Consider the following 20,410-nt stretch of genomic DNA (forward strand, 5'->3'; position numbering starts at 1 on the left):
ATAAGAAGGAAGGAAAGAAGGGAAGGAAAGAGTATGTAAACCGGTGATCGCATCGATTTGAAACCCCCTTTACTTGCTCCGCCCTCTCAGAGAAGACGTCTGTTATTCATTCAAGCTTTTCGGAGAAGAGGACGTTTTATAAGCAAGCGAGTTGGTTGTAGAAGAGCTCCTGTCACGGCTGACACGCTTGTTTTGCATCGCATATCCGCTCTTGTCATGTCAATCCGAGTAGAGGCCAATAAGAGCGGTACGGTATCTTTCGAGTTGCCATGCCATGCCATGTCGTATAGATCACGAAGACTTTGGAATTCGATATCTTATATAGGCCTGTGAGGATTTCCGGTTCTTTTTTTTTTTTTTTTTTTTTTTTTTTTGGCTCTTGTTATCTATCTTTTCTACTGTTGCTGTCGGCAAAGTTCTTACTTACATTCGAACACGGTACTTCCTTCACTACAGCATGTCTAGGATCCCGAGAGCCCAGAATGACAGGCTTGGTGAGAGGCGAGGTTGATACGCATCTGATCTGATCTGATCTGAGCATTTTCACGCGAACAGCACCAACAACAATTTGGAAGGGTTGGAACACGGCCAACAGGGCCACGGCACGGATTCGGGCACTTTCATTGAAGTCCTCTCTCTCTCTCTCCTAATTGACGATTCTTATCGGCTTCCCCAGAGCAGAGATTGAGGATTATTGTATGCTTTGATTCTACTGTTCGAATCCTGGAAGGTTACATCAAAGAGGATTACAAGTGGCAAGTTACCAGCAGCATTTCCAGCCTTCCAAAGTGTGAATCAGGTGCGGGACGTGATCCGAACACAAGATATTGGAGCTCTGGTCTGGGCAGCGAATCAGAGCCGGAAACTTGATAGCGTTCGAATAAATTTGACATTTTTGATTTACAGTAGAATAAATCTATGCCTATTTCTTGAGCGTCCAGCTTGGATTTTCTTCTTGCAGATTGCCGAGTCATTGCTCGTTGTTATATTGAAGGGGTATGATGGTAGGCAATGCACTTACTGACTGCCTATCAAATACTAGTGTCAGCTTTATTGCTGTCATTTATACATCTGCTTCCACTTGTATGCTAGTGCACATCAGCAAGCCCGATCACTCCCCGTAATTGCAGAGCTAACGGATCAAAACTTTTGATATGTGCGATGTATTATCCACTGAAAGCAGCACACGCACCAAGTGGCAGCTCTTTTCCAATTCCGTGCCGTGTATTCACTCAACCATTGTTTCCAAATCGAAGCGCTCCTCCTCCTCACTGGGTCTTTGTTGGTCCTCGGTCATTTCGATGTCATGAAGTACAACATAGACCCAAGCTGGGAATAAAACCTCACCTGTGCGATACCAATTCAGCTGATCCCTACTTGATCGATCTCCTGCCAGCTTCCGTCACTTCCACTCTCCTCATCATCAGACTCCATCTCATCACTCTCTGTCCAACTCTCACCCCCCTCTTTTTCAGCATCAACCTCCACTCTGAAGATCTGACATTCCCTGTTCTTCACCCGAATGGCCTTCATCAGCTCCTCACACCTCTTCGCTCCCTCATCTGCCCCGATCCAATATCCATCACCAGCATCGACTATAATTCTACCTACCTCGCAAGAAGCAGCAAACCACTCTAGAATAGACGAACAGAGCGACTGTAAAGAGGCTTGATACTCCGGCTTGAGCGATAGCCTAATCTGGGTGCCGCTGCTGATTGCTTGCTGGTAGAGATTCTCCATTACGGTGTAGCGGGTGACAATGCCGACGATCTCTTGGAGTTGGTTGAAAGCCTTTAGAAACAGCGACATTGCTTCCGGTGAAATGCGTGATGTATGGTTGAGAGGTTGACCGAAAATCTGTTGTTCCAAAGGTTGCTTTAGGGTGACTCATGTTTCGTGACGAGAAGAGACTTACGCTCAAGAACACCCACACACAGCTCCATCCCAGGGTCGCGGTCTGCAGACCAAGCTTTTGGTCGATAGTCATAATTATGCGGACAATCTCACCACGGATGATGAGCACATCCTTCATCTCGGGACGATCCTCATGCAAAGTAGAGCCCGCGATACTTAACGGTCTAACCTTACCCACAATCCGCCTGCAGATATCATCATCAGACGGGTATCGAGAAGCATGGAATCCCAACTCGGATCTAAGTTGCACTTTGAGCATTGTGAACACCGCATGCCGTCTTGAATCAGCAGTGTTGAAAGCTGTGTAGGTCTGCCACCAAAGCCGGCTCATCTGGACAGTTGAAAGATTCTACGAATACTGTCAGTTCAAGCCGTGGGGGTATTGACTTCTGGTCTTTACTCACATGAGGATACACAATATCTGTTCGAGCCGACAGACTTGTGGAATTTCCCATGGACATGGCTTCTTCGTTTCGCGAGTGGTTCAAAGCCACCGTTTGAGGCTTGGGGACTTCCGATAGAAAAGGGGAACTTCGAGAAGGTGGTCTGTGTTCGTCGTCTCTCATATCGATATTCCCATCTGAGTCTGGGTTTGGGATTGTGAATCGAACACGAGGGGGGCTCAGCTTATCGCCTGATCGTCCTTGAATTTGAGGATCAGAGTTGTCAGAACCGAGCGTTTGAGATGCGGGTTGCTGCTCTAGCTGCTGCCTCGCAAGTCGTCGCTTCATAATACGGTGGAGCTGCTTTTTGTTGACATGTAACGGCCTCTTATTAGCCTCCTTGGATTTAGAGATATCACCACCGGGTAGCGGGCTAGTATTAGGAGATGACTCAGGATCCTTGATCGTATTGTTATTATCCGTCGGAACCTTGCCTTTGACATTGAAGTTGTCGACATCCTCATTCTGTTGCATGAAGGCATCGAAATCAAAGCTTTTCAGAACATCAAACTCTCCTTCAGATTCCGCAAATTCCACAGAAACGTTCCGTTTTTCTAGAGTATGCTCTTTGGAGTCCTCAGCAAGCTTCCTGTCGCCACCAATATGGTACATCTTCTTCCTATTGGGATTATGCCGACAATTCATCCTGTCTAGGAGCAGCTTCTGATAGTCAGCCACTGCCTTCTTGTCTGCAGCCAATATTTGGACAGGAGACTTGGATTTCCGCTCAGGGTCTAGCTTTAGCAGCACAGAAACTGCTTCGTCCGCTATCTTCTCCTCTTCGCTTATTCGATCGCGGGTGCTATCATGCGTTTTATCCCACATGTCAGCTTCTGAGTTGCCTTGGTATCGTAGCTTCCCTAGCAAGTCGACCCGCTTTTGATATGCTTCCTTGGAGTAGTCAAACTTCCAGCTTGCTCTAGTATTATCTGGAGCTTGCTCGCTGTTTTTGGGTATCCCAGGGGTTGAAGTGAAGGACTCCATGCCGCGAGGCTGAAGTTCGTAGTCGGTGCCATGGGGGTTGTCTTCAAGTGAGGGATCTAGCCCGGGCCCGGGAGGCGCCCATGATGGGAGGGGCACAATGTCACCATGAATCAAGATCGGTGGGCCCGTAGTCGACAGCGTAGTAGGTATATTAGACGCACTCGAGTCATTTGCAGAGAGAGTGCGAACATGGGCCGATTCCAGATCATGTTTCGGATCTTCAGCAGAAGTTTTAGATCTGCTCAAGAGTTTTGGGCCGTCATTTTCTTCGTCGACCTCACTCTGTTCTCGAGTACCAACCATATGCCGTTTCTTCAGCTGCTGTTCAAGAAGCATTAAATGAATTTCATAGTCCTCGAATCTGCTAGGAATTTCGGCTATCGAGCTTTCGTTAACCTGGTCACTTCCTTGCGTTGTCATCGTTCTGCGTTTCTTCTGCTGCTGTTCGAGGATTGGCTGATTTGGATAATCCGTTGATGGGTGTTTAAAAGTTAAAGCATTGGATTTTGTCCTCGGCTCATATTCCTGAGCGGCTGTTAAGTCTCGTTTCTTTTGTTGCTGTTGATAGAGCATTAGCTGCCTCTGAGAATCGTGAAAAGGATTACTGGAAGCAATTGGCGGATGCTGATATTGTATTTCCATTTGATGCTCTTCGTAGAGCCCAGGAGGACTTGGAGGAGGCGGATCTGAAGCTGGTCCAGCAGTACTTCTTTCAAAGTCCTCAAAACGTTTTTGCCTTTTATTGCCTAGAATTAATTCAGAAACAGGCCGCGGAATATCGGTGAGGCCTTACACTTACGATAACCACGCTGCGCTCTTCTGTATGCTACCGGTATTCTCATCCGCTCAGCTGAATCGGAAACCTTGCTCGAGTTTTGATTCAAGTTTGCTGGACTGTCGATCGTCTCGCTTGTACCTGGTATTAGCGCGGGCCCGTGGTTCGGTTTCCCGGATATGGCAATCGGAAATTGACGGAGTCCACTTATACTTCCATCTCCCTGTGGTTTCTTTGTAGCAAACTGCTTCGATGTAGACACATCCACATCAAGATCGGTGTTTAAATCGTCGGCTTTTTTCTCACCATTTTCGAAAGAGCATGTACCGTCTTCTTCGCGGAGAAAGCTGTCAAAGTCGAAATCTCGTAATACATCCATAGTATGCGCAGCGGACCCCTGAGCCGAATCTCCGGCATTGTGGTATTTGGCAATATTAGCTCTCGCTGGGACCGCAGTCTGTTCGTAATTACTGGCGGCGGCAGTCAAATACCCGTTAGGAGTTTCTATGGTGAAGCCTGTGAGCGTTTGCGGAAACCTTTTCGGGGAAGCCGGGATCCAATTTGGCCAAGTCGAGGAAAGCTTCGGGCTGCTTGCTGGACTATAACTCGGAGAAGCGGGACCATATCTCGGACCAACTGGGAAGAAGCCCGGGGGAGTTGGAAGTCCCATGTTGGGTGGAGTAGAACAGTATAACGGACTGGTTGGAGAGAAGCCCGGAGAGACTCGTCGCGGCACCTGGCCCAGACTTACTTGTGTCGTAATTGCGGGCTCTTGGTGGATACTCGGATTCGGAACTTGAATAACATCGTCAGTATTAGCAGATTTGCGTAAACTAACTTGGATATTGCCGTAGGCCGACTTGGGTTGCGGCCCTATTGCGCATCTACCAAGATTATCGAGGTATGAAATCGTCCTTTGCCTGACATTCGCAGAACAAGCAGACATCTCTCGGAAGATAGAGGGCCGCAGCTCTTCGTACTCAGCGGAGTACTCGTGCAGTTTCATCACAACATTCTGCATGAGGCTGGTTCCGAAGCTTTGAATTTTGGTTGAATCTATATGACGTTGATGTCAGCTAGACAAATTGTCTGCGACAGAGCTTTTGGCACTTACGCTCTTCCGTAAAGGTAGCGATATACCAATGGCCATATTCCTTGAAATGGCGGATATGACTGCCATCAATATCGTTTTTACACTCATCAAGTGTAGCCTCAAGGTCCATTGCCGAGGAGTACAAGCTCCCCTCCCGTTCTGGAATGCGGCTTTCAACCAGATTGCCAAGCACTTGAAGCGCAATACAAAATGCATGTAGTACATTCTGGATAGCCTTGACCTTTCGAGCGACTTCCAATTGCGTATCAAGGATAGATCTGGCACTTTCAAAGCTCTCAGAGGATGAAGATGACTTCAAGCTCCTGGTGTCGGATGCATGGTCAGTTCTTGCGTTTGCGACTTCGTCCACCTGCATTATGCTTTGCTCGGGGGGCGGAGGATCATTTTGACTTCGCGTCTCTGGTTCTATTGCCCTTGATACTGCTTTGCGTGAGGAGACGCTCGGCATACTCTCAGCAGGGGTCATCATCATGAAGCTTTCTGCTACGATGACCGGACTGGATGTCGTCTCAAGAGCAGGTTCCACTGACCTAGTTGGCTTCATTGGCTCAGCGGGGTTGGAAAGAATTCCACATGCTTCCTGGAATTCATTTTCTTCGTGCAGAGTTGATGAGAGGGCGAGTTTGCTGTGATGTATCTCGAGGGGCTTCTCAGTGGCAGTATACTTTGGCAATAAATCGCTAGACCCAACAGCTGGATGTGCACCCTCTGGCGTCTTCACGCTGGCGGGCAACCGTGATGTCTCTAAGCTTGCTTGTGCCCTGTTGGAGCTGAAGCTACTGGGGCTAGAGATGTTCCTAAGCCAAGTCAGCCTGAGGAAGCCACATCCACATCAGCCCAAAAGCGAAACAAGACTCACAGCAGCGACAATTGAAGATCAACCTGTAAGCTCATCAAAATAGTTGCGAGGGTCCCCTTCATATCCCTCAGTCGCTTCAATAACTTTCGGATGTCTCCTTCCTTATATACAAACTTGACCTTCAACTTCCAACTGCTCTTCCCATGAGCACCGAGCTTGGCAAGGATCTTGTCTATTTTAATGTAAAGTTCAGCACAGTCTTTGATGATTTTCGTGGTCAGATCATAGATATCGTCCGAATGCCAGGTTCTGCTGCCCTCTAGCAAGCGCGACAGAAGGGTAAGAGATTGGGAAAAGGTCCTGAGATCATCGGCTAGGATTTGAATATCTTCGGAAGCTGAAGAGAGGGCTGAGTTGAGTGAGTAGAGAGTCTTGGATAGTGTGAAGGCTGTCTGCCCAAGCTGCAGAATTGCCGCTACTGCCCCAAGGGCAGACAGAGGATCCATAGTGCTGGAGATTCCCTAGGAGAGTAGACGCCAGGTAACGAAGAGCCGAATTCCCAATACTTTCAAGACCAAATGGCAGTCTTGGAAACCCCAGAAGAGTTGGGATGCATCCTGATGAGAGGTCGGAAGGAAGATCATTGATACGTGGGATGAACAGGTCATGAGTGGCGGCAATTAGTTAGTTAGTGCAACGACATCACGTGTCACGTGTGGAATCATTATGGAACTTGCTGAAGTATAAGTTTTTATTGTACAGTAGTGGTGGTTGAATTAGTGGAAATGAGGATATACTTCTTAGGAACATGTACAATGGAAAGAAACATCAAATTGATGTGTATTTAGAGTTTGGAATGTAAATACGGGCCTGAGTCCTGACACTGACAGAGACTAGCCATGTACATCTCGCTCGAGGCGGTGTGGGCGGCAGAACACAGAATCTCCAAAATATTTTAAAGCTTGCCCTCGAACGCCAGCTGGATTCCCACTTAACCATCATCACCGTCACAATGGCACAGAAACGAAAGCGCGCATTGAGAGACGGCCCTGCACCAGACCGCAACCCAACGAAACTGCAAAAGACTGCCGAAAAACAAGAAAAGGCTACAGCCAAAGCCGCGGTTGCAGCAGCCCCTCTCGATCTCTCCCCCTTCCTTGACAACGCGAAAGGAGCCGACTTGAAGCGCGAGGTCGATCTTTATGCGCTGCTGGGCAGCGAGGATCTCGAAGAACGCATTAGCGCAGCCAATGCAGTTCTGGCCGGTCTGCTCGGGGGAGAGGGTGTGGAGGAGCCGACTCTACAGCGACATCTCGAGAGACGACTATTTCGGAGTCTTGCGAGTGGTAGGAAATGCGCACGGCTAGGCATCAGTCTGGTCTTGACGGAAGTAATTGGACAATTATATGGAACCAAGAATCTGGTCGCGACGAAATACCCGGGCCTGGACTTCGACAAGGTTTTAGGCATCTTGGTCGCGAAAACGAAACCCGACGGAGATTTGAGTGGACAGGAAGAGAAGGATCACTTCCTGGGTCTGCTTTTTGGGCTGGAGTGTTTCGTAGGGGCCAAAGTTCTGTTTGGAGACGACGATAAGTGGAATACCATACTGCAAATGTTCATCGACCTGGCGACGAGGAAACCATGGACTCGGGAGCAGTGCGGATGGGCTATCACGAAGGCTCTTGCTCAGATGAGCCAAACCCAGGCTGAATTTACGCTGCAACAACTACAAAATGATGGCTTAGCGTTATCACCGGAGGGAGTTGGTGTCTGGATTACGGCGAGGAATCAATTCCCCGACATGAAATTTCCAAGCAAACCATGGGGTACGAGCGGAAATCCATTGGAGCATCTGAAGGCACTCGGGAAGGCGTTGAAGGAAAGCTCGTCCGACGATGCATCGGTCAAAAACCAACAGGCGAAGCAGACTGGAAACTGGAACGCCCAGCTTCATTTCGCTTGGACCATTGTGTTGGCGCAGTTCGTTGCAGGTGATAAAAACAAGGTGCACGGCATCAAATCAGATTTCGGGAATTTCTGGAAGGTGGCAGTCGATGGTACGATTTTCCTAGCCCTGTATCCTGCTTGGTATGCTGAATTTAACAGAGAACCTCTTCTCCGCCAGTGCTTCCAGAGAGCGGAAATTTTGGGGGTTTCTGTTGTTCCAGAAAGTCATAGAGGATGCGACATCATACGGCGAACTTCTTCCATCCGTATTTAGTCACAACCTCGTCCGATGTCTTATCAATCACGTCCAAGAAAAGGATCGTTTCCTGCACCGGGCAGCAGACAAGTCCTTGAAAGTGCTCGTTCGTGCCGTAGAAACGAACCCCAACTTATTGCCGACCATACTGCCATGCCTGATCGCTGGCCACGGAACTTACAACTTTGACAGAGTGACTAAGACCAAGACGATTGAGAAACTTCTGGGCTTAGTCGATTGTAACAGCGCTGCAGCCGTAATTGAAATACTCAAGGAACCCGCACTCTCACTTGTTCCGTGAGTTCTTCCCTTATCTAATATTTTTCCGAGGCTAACCGACCCAGAACCGACTCTGATCTCATCAAAGAAGCCGACATGCGCAGAACCATTCTCGGTGACCACATGCTCAACATGATTCGAAAGGTCAACCCTACTGACGATACAAAAAATGTTGACTGGGTCAAAGAGAATGCTCTTCCGATCCTCGCCAAATTCGCCTACGGCCAGAATGCCAAGTGCAAACCCTCCTTGTCCGAGAAGACTCGCACCGTCTTCAGAAGTCGCCTAATGTCAGCACTTGGTCATCTACTATCTGATCTCAGAGGCTATACATACCCTTGCGATCTTCTGACATCCTTCGCACCCGATGCTATTCAGATGGATAAGGAGCTTACAAAAACCAAGGATCATGCAATCGCAACTGTCGAGAAGATCTTAAAGAAGGTTAAGAAAGTAAGTTCCGAGAACCAGGCTCCACTACAAGCTTTGGCGCTACTCTATTCGCTGGTTGTCTTCCAGCTGTATAACGGCGACTCGGAAGCCGTTTCCATCCTAGACGAGCTGAAGCTCTGCTACGATAAGCTTATCCGTCATAAGGAGACCGAGGACTCTGATGTTGATGCATCCGAAGTCTTGATTGAATTGCTGCTATCTTTCATATCTAAGCCATCCGCTCTTCTGCGGAAAGTCACACAGCATGTCTTCGGTGCATTTATAGGAGACATGACAGCAGGTGGATTGAAATTGATGACAGATGTCCTAGAATCTGGCGAGAGTCTGAGAGGACAACAAGAGCTCTTCGACCAAGAGCCGGAAGATGGAGATGATATGGACATCGACGCTGACGAAGATGATTCTGACGTTGAAGTGATTGACATGGAAGCCGACGAAGGTCACTTAAACGGACACCTGGACGAGGATGCCGACAGCTCGGAAGGCGATGATCACGATGAAGAAATATCCGATGACGACGAGGAAGATGAAGAATCAAAGAAGCTCAACATAGCTTTGGCACAGGCTCTGGGAACCCATGCCATTGGAGAAGGCGCTGACGATGATGAGGATAGCGACGCTGATATGACTGACTCGGAAATGATGGCCCTTGACGCAAAAATTGTGGAGATCTTCACTGCGCGCAAGAAAACACCTAACAAGAAACAAGAGCAGAAAGATGCGAAGGAGACAATGGTCAATTTCAAGATTCGCGTTCTCGATCTCCTGGATATCTACGCCAAGAAACAATCGTCGAGTCCTCTTGCATTTGGAATGCTGCTTCCCCTATTGCACCTAATGAGGACGACAAAGACGAAGCAGTTGGCTGAAAAGGCTTACAATATCGTCTTGGTGTTAGCGAAGGGCGCAAAGAAGGAGGGGGCTTGCGATATCAATGTTAAGGAGCTGATCGAGTTGCTCAAGACTGTTCATGGAGAAGCGGCGAAAGATCCGTCGCATTTGTACGCTAGAGCGGCCAGCAGTGCGAGTCTACTAATTGCGTCGAGTTTGTATCGGGCGGATAAAGGGACCGTGAAGAAAGTTGCGACGGTGTATCGCGACTCGCAGGTTGCTTGGGTAACGGGGGACGTGAAGATGCAGGCGAGCTTCTTCGTGGATTGGGTGAATTGGTGTCAGAGTCATGCCAGCACGTAGCCGGCGAATCTAACTAATGCTCTTATACTGCAAGATACTTCCACGAAGGCTAGATGTGCGAGGGGGTGAGTTGATTGGGGTGGACGATATGTCGTCCGGGATAGGAGCCCTAGTTACGGATATGCTTCCTAAAAGCCAATAGAAAATGTAACGATTCGAAAGATATTTATCTGTATCGCTGAGCTTTGCATTTCCTCTTTCGCGCTTCTGTTTACCTACGTCTCCGCATCGCAGCTCTTCGATAATATACCTGGGCACAGCCCCATGATGCGAGGCCATTGGTGAGCGAGCACCCGAGACAAAAATGCATGAGCCGGCGAGCCTCAAATATCTCCTGATGAAATATTCCAACTTTTTCATCGAGTGTAAAGTGTAACTCCTTTTACTTAATTGTAGTCGATTTGCTCCTCGATACGGGCTTACTTTCAACTATATCGAAATATTGGGAACGGATGGCTGATGCGGACGGAGCGTAAGGATAATCGATGCGCGGAAGACGAGGACTTTTTGATACCCATCAACGCTCCAACAAAAAAGCAGTCTGGAATCTCAAAAGGTTGCTCGATTACCGCGCTCATTTTCGAAGACTGAATAAAATATGAACATACTATTACGTCTTTCAAGACCAGGAAGTTCTTGCTGTATATGTATGGTTCAAGAACCCAAAACAAACCAGGAATAAAGACTGCTAGACGCCTACGATCTTCAAAAACAAAAACAAAAATGTTTGTGATGATCAGGCTGGGGCTCGATCCCAGGACCTTCTCGGTATTGTGTCACAGTGAAACTGTTAACGAGATGTGATAACCAACTACACCACCCGACCATGTTTAATTACGGGTACAATTTGCTTTTTGTAAATTATTCCCAAAGAAAAAATTTGCAAGCACGCTAATTGACCGACTAGGGGTGGTGCCGAAGAAAAAAGCTTATTCTCAAGGAAGGGGGTTTTTTTAGAACTTCTGTGTGCTGATTAGTAAGCGGATAGGATCATGAATCATGATGGGCCTCGTTTGCGAAGGAACATTGAGGTTCATAAACATCATTTACCTTCTGGATGTCTTGAAACGGCTTAGAATCAGCAAGGTTATATTTGGTTCACGATTGAATTTTGGGCGGTCGTGATTCAGTATGCTGCAGGATTAGTGCTTGATGCTTATCGTCTTGGTCACGAGGAACCCGCTTAGCAAAGGGAGGGCAGCGGGCCCCTTCTCGAAACTAAAGGAAAGGGTAAGATGATAGAAGCGATATATTGTTTATTCCACAGTTGCAGATCCGGAATGGCTATCAGAAGACTTGGTCACCAAGTGAACGAGAAGCCTATGATTGCAAGCAGCTAGGAATCGGTATATATAATTCATTGATGGTTTATTGTCAATATACCCGCAGTCAATTATCTTTGAATCTTTATTCGACAGCTTCATCTGACGTGCCTGCACCCCTATATACACGCACGTGTAAGAAGGAAATCTCGACTCTCGCCTTAAATGGTGTATCTGAAAAAGCTCGCCTGATCTCCGTTGTCTCTTTCAGCCACCTTCATCTCGGTCGTATAAGTGCTGGGGTGGGGGTGATCCTTGTCTCGGCGCTTGTTGATGAACTTGAGGATGGCCATTTGCGCGAGAATGAGAATGAAGGACATCCCAAGGAAACTTTGGAACGACCGTCAGCAGCTTAAAGCATCTACTAGAAGTAGGATATACTTACCCGAGACAGGTTCCGTGACCCAAGTAGTAGCGAGGCGCGTCTTGGTTGCGATAGCTACAATATCGGATTAATCAACAATCTCTGGGACGGACGACGATGGTACGCAAATTGAGATGGATCTGTGGACTCTGAACGTACATGAACGATGCGATGACTCCACCGCAGTTACCAAATCCGATTTGGATCGCGATTCCCACGCCACGCTTCGTGGAGCCGCCAATGTTGTTGCCGTTCCACATAACCATGATAGGGATGGCAGGATACCTCATCACTGTTAGAATGAATGGCCTCAGAAGTTGGGCGAAGAACTTACACCCCACTGGCTGCCAAGAATGTCCCGGTGTACTGTACACCTGGAATGTCGGTCGATAGCAGCAAGATGTATCCAACGATGGCTGTGAGACTAAAGATGGATAAGAAACTGCGGATGGTTAACGTGTGCTGGAAACCTTGAGAAACGGTAGTACTTGCATCCCTCGCTTGTTCAGCTTATCGCTGAAGTAGCCTCCGAGGACGGTGATTATACAGCCCAAAACGTAAGGCGGCTGGGGAAACGGTCGTCAGCGTATGTACGGGGATGATAGTTGAGGGGTTGAAATACTGGAGGGCACTTACAACTGTCAGGAGTTGGGACATCGCGTCCGAGTATCCCTGTGGAAAACACAAGGGAGTCAGTAGTTGCCTGCTGTGGAAGGTCTCGAGAGAAGGATCAGAGGATGATGAGAGACTGCTCCCCTCCACCTACCATAGCGCGGATGATCGACGGCAAAAAGAGCGAGAAAGAGTAAAGAGGAGTGAGAATGCCAATATAGGCTCTAAGAACTTGTCAGCAAAAAACGCCAGATCATGCTGAAGAGGCGAGGGACACTAAAGGACACTTACACGGACTGAAGCCAGATTTTCCAATCCGCGAAGGCGTGGATCATGAACTTTGTGTCGTAGTGATGCGCTAAATCGCTGGAAGCGGATTAGAAAAGGCCTGCGAATATGAATAAGTGGGAATGTGGCATACTCATTGTCGTGCTTCAACCGCAGGTAGACCTCTTTTGCTTCTTCTGTAGTCAGGAAAGTCGCAGTTTGCGGGTTGTCAGACATGGCCCAAAATGCTACAAATGCAACGACGACTGTGAGAAGGCCTTCGAGAATGAATATCCATGCCCAGCCAGGTCTACCTCCCGTACCATCCATCTCGTTGATCAATCTTGCAAGCAGGCCACCAAATGCACCTGCTACGGTGGCCGCCGAGAAAAAGATTGCCGCTCGAAACGCACACTCCTTTCTTGCGTACCACAGGGTAATGTAGTAGTTCACGCCCTGGTAAGTTAGTGAGTCGATCAATCATGAGAGGCAGGGTTTCGTCCTACTGGGAATAGACCGGACTCTGCCATTCCAAGGAAGACTCGAGCAATGACTAGACCCTTGAAGTCCGTCACTAAGCCAGTCAAAGTCATAGTTATACCCCAAGCCAGCATCATGATTGGGAACCACATGGACTTCAGTTGTTAGCAGCTGCAGGAATCCATCGGTACGCAGCTGAAAACTCACAGCTCTCCATCTCTTGAGGATCCTGCAATCAGTCAGTGTCTGAGGAGTAACGGCGGGAACTGTTGATCTTACATGTTTGAGGGAACCTCGAAGAGTACATAGGTCACGACTGAAGCGGTCAGAAGCTTTGCGGGTCATATTTCCGGCTTCAACTTACAGAACACACCTAGGTATGGCTATCAGCAGGTAGTGTGGGCATTAAGACGCGGGAAATCTTACACAGAGCTGTGTTGTATTGCATGCCCTTCATGTTCAAGGACTTCTCCAGTCCAAAGAGCTTGGCATTTCCGATGTTTGTACGACTTCACACTTGTCAGCCAAAAGTTTCAGCTCTGTCGGGAGAAATAAGCACGTACTCGAGAAATGAGAGGAGGTACAGAAGAGAAAGAAAGGGAATGAGGTGCCAATCAATCTTTCTGAGGAGTTTCTTTGTTTGTTGGACGTCGAAGGTGGAAATGTCCTCAACTTTCTCTTCAACGTTCTCTTCAACGTCTTTGGTCGTGACTTGCTTTAGAGGCGCATCCTGGGGAGGACTGGTTTTGTGTTTGAAAGCCATTTTGAACACGAGAAGGTATGATTGATTAGGGAAGACGAGTCCGAGGTCCCCATCCTCTCTTTATATGCCTCCTCCCCTGAGGAATGTGGAGGCACGGATGGGGAAAAGCGCTCGCAGACCTTGCACTGTCGCGACCCCGCGATTCTCCAGGGTCCAAGGAACCCAAGGAACTTGGCAACTGGGGCAGCTTTGACGGCTGTAGAATCTTACAATGAGCTTGTATACTCAAGCATTTGGCGACAAGCTTCATGGCACAGTGTATCTCGGTCTCCCAACAAGCACCCGAGCACCCGAGCACGCAAGCACACGAGCACTCGAAAACTTCTCTACCTTCTTGTATCACAATCAACCTGAGGAATAATCCGAGTCGCTCTATCTTACTTCCCTTCTTGTCTTTTGGATAGCTTATCTGGTATTCGTGATCCTGTAGCCAATGCTTGGCTACCTCGGACCTCGAGCCGGATGTGCCACTTACTCCGCCTGTCTGAGCCTTCAGAACGCAGCGCTTCGAATGTGGGTGCTTCGGTCACAGCTGGATCTATTAGCCACCACCTAGCAAATCCACGGGAAAGGATTTCAGATAAGTCAAGTCCATCAAAAGATATCGCCAAATACCCAGAGCTGCTCGCAAAGGACATTGACTAGGCAAAACTCGAGTTTAAGCTGGAGTGTGGTGATTGAAAGGCAGCAGAGATTGAATCTAGAGACAAAAACTGGGAAGTTCGGCCCCATCGCTGACTGAGCCTTTATTGGTTCGGTATTCTCGCCGGCTTGTTGGCTCCACTGCTGGCTGGCTGCAGTGGGTGCCTGCCTGACCTTGACTTTAAGCGAATTATATTTTGACCTGTGTACAGTGTCATTGCTGAGTGTCCGAGGTACAAACCTTCATGAGGGCTAGACCTGGGTAGGTGTTTTTCTTTGCCGATAGTAAAAGCTTCCGTCTCTCGATTTCCACCGGGCCGTCCAGCTTGCTTGCTCGGCTTAATCGTCGGTTACCTTGAGTTTATTTGTAAAAAATCCCGATCTGGCGCAGCCAGGTCGGCACTATCAAAGCGGGACACCCATCAAGGCGTGACAGTAACGGTATACCACCACCTACTAAACAACAACTAATTAAAAAAAAATCTTTCTATGCTCAAAAAACTTTGCTCTATAAACGAGAATTGTAATATAGAAATGCATTCATTTGTAATTACCTAATACATTAAAATGTATTGAAAATATAGTCAAAAACTATCTTAAATAATTCAATTTTATACGTTTGTTTCGAATATCTTAATAATCACAACTTTATTAGAAAAAAAAAGTCTTATAAATCGAAATTCAATGATTTAACCTATTATATTACAAAAGGTATTAACTGTGAAATAAAAGTTAGCGGTAATGCACGTATTCTTCTAATAAGTTTTAATAAAAGTGTAAGGTTTATAACGATAAGGAATTACTATTCGAGGTTCCGATAGGGCTTCGTTATTATTCAGACTGATCTATACCTTTTAAACTCTTCCTGAAGGAATTTTTAAAGAAATATAGCTTATGCAAGATACGTGAGCGAGCCGAGCTCGCAAAGCCTTTTATTACCTTCGAATGGGTTCTGCTCTTGATATTGTCCTCTTTTTTAAGACTTCGTCTTCAGCGTCATTAGCTTTATTAGCCTTGCTTGCTCGAAAGTTCTAGCCGCATCGGAACGTAACACGAGACCAAGTCGAATGAGGTAATAAAGATAATGAAAGAAAACGTCGGTATACTAATATCGATACGACTCGGCTGATTCGGCTGAGGGGAAATTGGGAGGCTCGGTTAGCTCGGTTACGGAATAAGCATGCCTCGCTTAGCGTAGCATATCTTCAGGGGGCCCCAACTTCCTTGTAAATACAATTATTATCACTAAGGGTGACCTAAGATAAGTTCAAAGGGTTATGTAGCATACTGGGAAAAAAAAAAAAAAAAAAAAATTGCGCCATCCCCCTTCCCCCTTTCCCCTTCCCCCCTCCCCACTCCTGCCTCCCCTCTCAACTCTATGCGATGAGATGTAAACAGCAAACGCAAGGTAAGTCAAGCCATCGGAATCAAAAGTCGGAGATGATCGGACATAGTCTTGTTATGTGGGTTATATGGGTTACATGAGGATGAAAAGAGAAAGTAAGGTAAGGCAAGGGCTTCATATACTTTCTAAAATACCTACTCAACTCATTCTTCTCACTCACCCTCTCTCAAAAGAAGAAAGAGACGACGACCGACTTGACACAAGCGCGCCTTCCTTTTTAGAGGAAAGAAGAAGAGGAGAGGGGAGACTTTTGGCTGGGAGCTCCGTAAAGGTGAACGAATAAAAGACCACGAAGAAGTATAATAAATGAATCCGAACGAAGCCACTTTTGTGACGAGGAACTCGAGACTTAGTCGAGGAGGGGAAAAAAAAAAAAAAAAAAAAAAAAAAACCCCCTTGGATATCAACTCGAAAACGTGTATCGGTATAGAATGAATAAATAAACAAAACACTCAACTCCAGAAACCCCAGTCGACTCAGCCCCATCACCGAAAACCACACACCAACTATAACGCCATGTATGTAATCATCATAACATCATGCACCTATACCTACCCTTCTAACCACTTCTTCCTTGAACCCAGAGTCTGCTCCAGCCTCCTCAGTCCGGCCTGAAGACCTTGTCCCTTTTCCGAGTTCCCTTCAAGCCACTCCTCCATCCTCTCCCGGCACCCTCGCATCCCCTTCAACACCGGCATCTTGGCCCCCTCCTCGCCTCCCACGTTTGCCGTAGGATTGAGCAGTAGATCGAACACACTGCTCCAAATCTCAGTCTGCCAGTACCGTTTCAGTCCCTCGCGGATCCTCCAGCTCTTGTTCCCGCCCAGACCGGTGCTCTTGTCAGCGATGGTGTCAATATATTTGCCGAATAGCATACTGTGGATAATGCCTGCGAGGCCATGGTAGTCGATTTGGTATGTCCACGGTCTCAACTCGCGCATCTCAGCACAGTCGGCCGGCCCCGTTTTCCAGTCAGCGATGAACTGGACATCAGGGCGGAAGTTCCGCATATCAATGCCCCTTCCAAAGTCGATCAGTGCGACGCCTTTCTTTCCCCAGCCACCTGAGCCATCGCGGCGGTATTTCTGGGACCATACATTATCGTCGGGAATGGGGTCTAGACGGACGAGACAGTTGTCTGCTTTTAGGTCTCCGTGTAAAATTCCCTGGGCGTGGAGAGACTCAATGGTGCGGAAGAGTTCGATTGTAAAGAACATTACGAGGCTTTCATCCATGACACCAGGGCCGGCGGACGTCGGCTTCGCATCCATGCGGGCTAGATTGATGATGTCGAGAAGGGTGCCTTGATCGCGAAATTCTTCGATAAGATAGCATTCATCGGCGTAGAGATGCATTTCGTACACATCAATCACAGAATCTGCAACTCGGGAATGGGAGAGGCGGAGTTTGGCTTGGCGGGTAATGTGGAATTCCCATGCCGAGGGCGGTTCTTCCATCTTCAGAGCTTCCAGCCTTTTCCCTCCTCTCCTCTTCTTTGAAATCATATTTGGATTCTTACGGTCTTCGACTTGTTTGGCAGCGATGCTTTCGAGGAGGTAGACAGGAGCGAATGCACCGGCGCCTAACTCCCGCTTCACTATATATTTCCTCTCAATCCCGGGAAATTCCAGGATAGGTGGCACAGATAGATTTGTTGCAGTTTTGTCGCTGGAATTCTTACTCATCTTGGAGATCGCTTTCGCGTACTTCTTGAGTTCGTTTGTACGGCCGAGTGTCTCAGATGAGTGGTCAAAGAAACCTGCATAGCTTGAAAGAGGGGGGTGCAAAGCTTCCAAGATCTGACTTCTCGTGTAGTCGTCTACTGGATTGCATTGCGCGTCTATGATGCTGGGGCTGGTCTGTACAATCGACTTTGCTAATGGGACGACTGTGGGCGCCAAAGGCGTGGGCTTGGCCTTGTTGGACTTGCCCAGTTGAGGTTGAGGGATGCGCTCCGTCGGCTTAGATTCATTAATGAGTTCTTTGAAGGGGCTGCTGCCGAGATTGTCTAGTCGAACGGGTGGTTTCCGAGAGCCCTTCCCTCTGCTTGGTGTTTTGGAAGCGAAGTAATTTTTGTCATGGCGCATGGTAGGAAGACCCAGTGTGGACTCCGTCTTCTCGGCGATGGGTGTCATAAATGGTAGTTTGTTTTGAGAAACTTGAGTGGCATCTCGGTATGGTCGAAGAGGCGGCTCATAGTCCTCTGGGGGTACCGGCACAAACGAGGTCCTGGTAACTGCCGGGGGCTCCTGTGAAATGGGTGTCGATAACTCCTCATGTTCTTCCACGGCATGTATTCCAACTTCGTTTGCTTCCAGAAATTCATCGTTTGTATCGGTTGCTCTGGACCCGCGAGTATCTTCGTCATCCTCAAGATCGGGAATGTGTTTCCTGGCTGTGAACTCGGACCACTCACTGACACTCTTCACATCCGACGTTTCGTCATCTCCGTCGTCTCTATCATCATCGCCAGCTTCACTGGTGGTAAGTAGTCGTCCAGTACCGGTGCTCTCACCGCCACTGGTGTAGTCTCCGTCTGTGGTCATATCATCGTCATCTTCGCTTTCCTCATCCTCGTCCTCAACCTCAATCTCCTCTTCTACCTGCCCTCCCGATGCTGGCAATGTTTGGTTGAACAAGTCGTAGATGTCATCCATTGCAGCTCGAGTGTGCAGAGTTACAGTTTGTTCCTTGGATGCTTTCCGTTTCTTCATCTTCGGTCCGGACGGGGATGAAAGTTTTGCTTTGACTAGCTGGGATTAGAGCGCCATTCCATGAGAGAATAACGAGGAGCCTACTGATCTGAGTCTCATTGACTTCTTTGAGTTTCATCCTTCTTCCCTTAGGCTTCGCCACTCCATTCTCATCCAATGCTGGTGGGTCACGGGCGAGGACAAGCTTCGAGACTTCTCGTGCAACAGTATCAACGTTCACCCACGAAGTTTCTCCCGTGCTTGGAGTCTTAAGAGTCCTTGTGGGCGCATTCTCAGGCTCCCAAACCTTAGACAGCCAGCCGCGACTAATTGCCCTCAGCTCCTCCAGGCTCAGCTCGGAGCCAATCTCATCTGGCGTAGGATATATTGCTTCGAGGTTAACATGCACACGCTCCATCCTCCCTTTAGGATTCACAGTCACTTGCTGCTGCGCTGGATCCGTAACTTGCGGGTAGTTGAAACGTGTAGGTAAAGAATTCTGAATTACATAAAGCCGTAATTGACAATCATTAGTCCTGTGATCATCAATATCTGCATGAGAAGGTAGCAAAATAGAACGTACCTCATCCTTGAATACTGCCAATTTCGTACTGCTTTTCTTCCCACCTGCCTTCATTGTCTCGCCCACCCATGGCTTGGGCTCCATTACGTTTTCCTTCTTACGGTCTGCCAGCGATCCAATACTCTCCCAGCCTTTTGTGCCTTCGCTTGATTCAGGTGTCGGTCCAGCGTCGCCAGCGTCCGAAAAGATCTGCAGTTTTTGTTTACCACTCTTCGCTACTCCCCCGCCCACCCCAGAGCTCGGCCGTGGTGCCTGCGGATCTCGAATTGCAGCCGCAGCATACGGGTCAATCTTCGCCGCGAGGGCAGGACGAACGGTAGGAAGGGCCGGAGAAGATGGCTCATTCGCATCGGCCGGCCTCTGCTCGAATCGCTGCTGGAACTCATTGTACTTCCTCAGCAGCCTCGGGGTAGGTCGCGCCTCCTTCTCAATGCCCATTTTATACACCTCCTCTGCCTGTGTCCACCTCCCCGCGCCTTCCAGCCACGCAGCGAACTCTTCGTAGAACAATGCCAAACCCTCTCCAATGTTGTGACGGGCGAGGAACGCGAATGTCTCGCGGGGCGCATCCGAGAAGAAGCGTATGTAACTCAGCCACAACTTCAAGTATCGTGGATCGTTTTTATACTGCGCAGAGTTCTGAAAGGTCTTGGTCGCACGCTCGAGGAGAGGGAGAAGCTGCGATGCAGGCGTTGCTTGCGCGGAGGGGTACGCGTCCATGGTCCAGCGCACATATCTGTCGTAGATGTCCAGCGGATCATCGGACTCGGAGATGTTCAGGAGCTCATTCTCGTATTCACTTCTCATTACATCGTGCAGGTTTTGTGTATCGGAGGGGGTCGGCGTGTTGAGTTTGTGGAGGGGAGAAGGGGAAAACATGGATGCTAGAGCGCGGGCCGAGCGACCTTGGGGGAGAGATTGGATGTTTTCTTTTTGGTTTTCGATTATTTCGAAGTCGATTAGATCCTCGGAGACAGACATCTTGGCTTGGACCGAGTCGGGCGAATTGTTGTTGTTGCCGTCGTTAGAGTACCGGTAGTCATTTGGATGGGATGCGATGTGATGCTTTTCGGTGTTTGGATTCGGTTTGTTGATTGCCGGGGCAACAAGTCGATTAT

General features: G+C 48.3%; 4 protein-coding genes across 5 annotated transcripts; 1 reads left to right on the forward strand and 3 right to left on the reverse strand.

Annotated features, from left to right (window-relative positions):
• Nucleotides 1-1,362: 1,362 nt before the first annotated feature.
• On the reverse strand, nt 1,363-6,535 carry L3040_006320 (uncharacterized protein; the record flags this gene model as incomplete). Its single annotated transcript, XM_066154065.1, has 6 exons — nt 1,363-1,857; nt 1,916-2,263; nt 2,319-4,087; nt 4,141-5,172; nt 5,231-6,027; nt 6,090-6,535. 6 exons carry the CDS (start codon nt 6,533-6,535, stop codon nt 1,363-1,365), a joined length of 4,887 nt encoding a protein of 1,628 aa, XP_066011055.1.
• A 506-nt stretch (nt 6,536-7,041) lies between these two features.
• L3040_006321 (uncharacterized protein) lies at nt 7,042-10,161 on the forward strand (the record flags this gene model as incomplete). The annotated part of the gene is made up of 3 exons (XM_007289108.2): nt 7,042-8,089; nt 8,139-8,532; nt 8,580-10,161. 3 exons carry the CDS (start codon nt 7,042-7,044, stop codon nt 10,159-10,161), a joined length of 3,024 nt encoding a protein of 1,007 aa, XP_007289170.2.
• Nucleotides 10,162-11,644: 1,483 nt separating this feature from the next.
• L3040_006322 (uncharacterized protein) lies at nt 11,645-13,969 on the reverse strand (the record flags this gene model as incomplete). Its single annotated transcript, XM_066154066.1, has 15 exons — nt 11,645-11,813; nt 11,869-11,922; nt 12,007-12,132; nt 12,182-12,289; nt 12,340-12,413; nt 12,484-12,519; nt 12,614-12,683; nt 12,751-12,825; nt 12,881-13,182; nt 13,233-13,361; nt 13,414-13,435; nt 13,486-13,522; nt 13,571-13,579; nt 13,633-13,715; nt 13,770-13,969. The coding sequence occupies 15 exons, from the start codon at nt 13,967-13,969 to the stop codon at nt 11,645-11,647; spliced, it is 1,494 nt and encodes a 497-aa protein (XP_066011056.1).
• Nucleotides 13,970-16,567: 2,598 nt separating this feature from the next.
• On the reverse strand, nt 16,568-20,273 carry L3040_006323 (uncharacterized protein; the record flags this gene model as incomplete). Of its 2 annotated transcripts, XM_066154068.1 has the most annotated exons (4): nt 16,568-18,765; nt 18,815-19,245; nt 19,293-19,306; nt 19,359-20,273. In XM_066154068.1, 4 exons carry the CDS (start codon nt 20,271-20,273, stop codon nt 16,568-16,570), a joined length of 3,558 nt encoding a protein of 1,185 aa, XP_066011058.1. The 2 variants fall into 2 exon arrangements, with proteins under 2 accessions (XP_066011058.1, XP_066011057.1); XM_066154067.1 differs by having other exon boundaries at nt 18,815-19,208; nt 19,293-20,273.
• Between the last annotated feature and the right edge of the window lie 137 nt (nt 20,274-20,410).

Source organism: Drepanopeziza brunnea (genome assembly GCF_022702325.1).
Source record: "Drepanopeziza brunnea f. sp. 'multigermtubi' strain 214-2 chromosome Unknown ctg11, whole genome shotgun sequence".
Lineage (NCBI taxonomy): Eukaryota > Fungi > Ascomycota > Leotiomycetes > Helotiales > Drepanopezizaceae > Drepanopeziza > Drepanopeziza brunnea.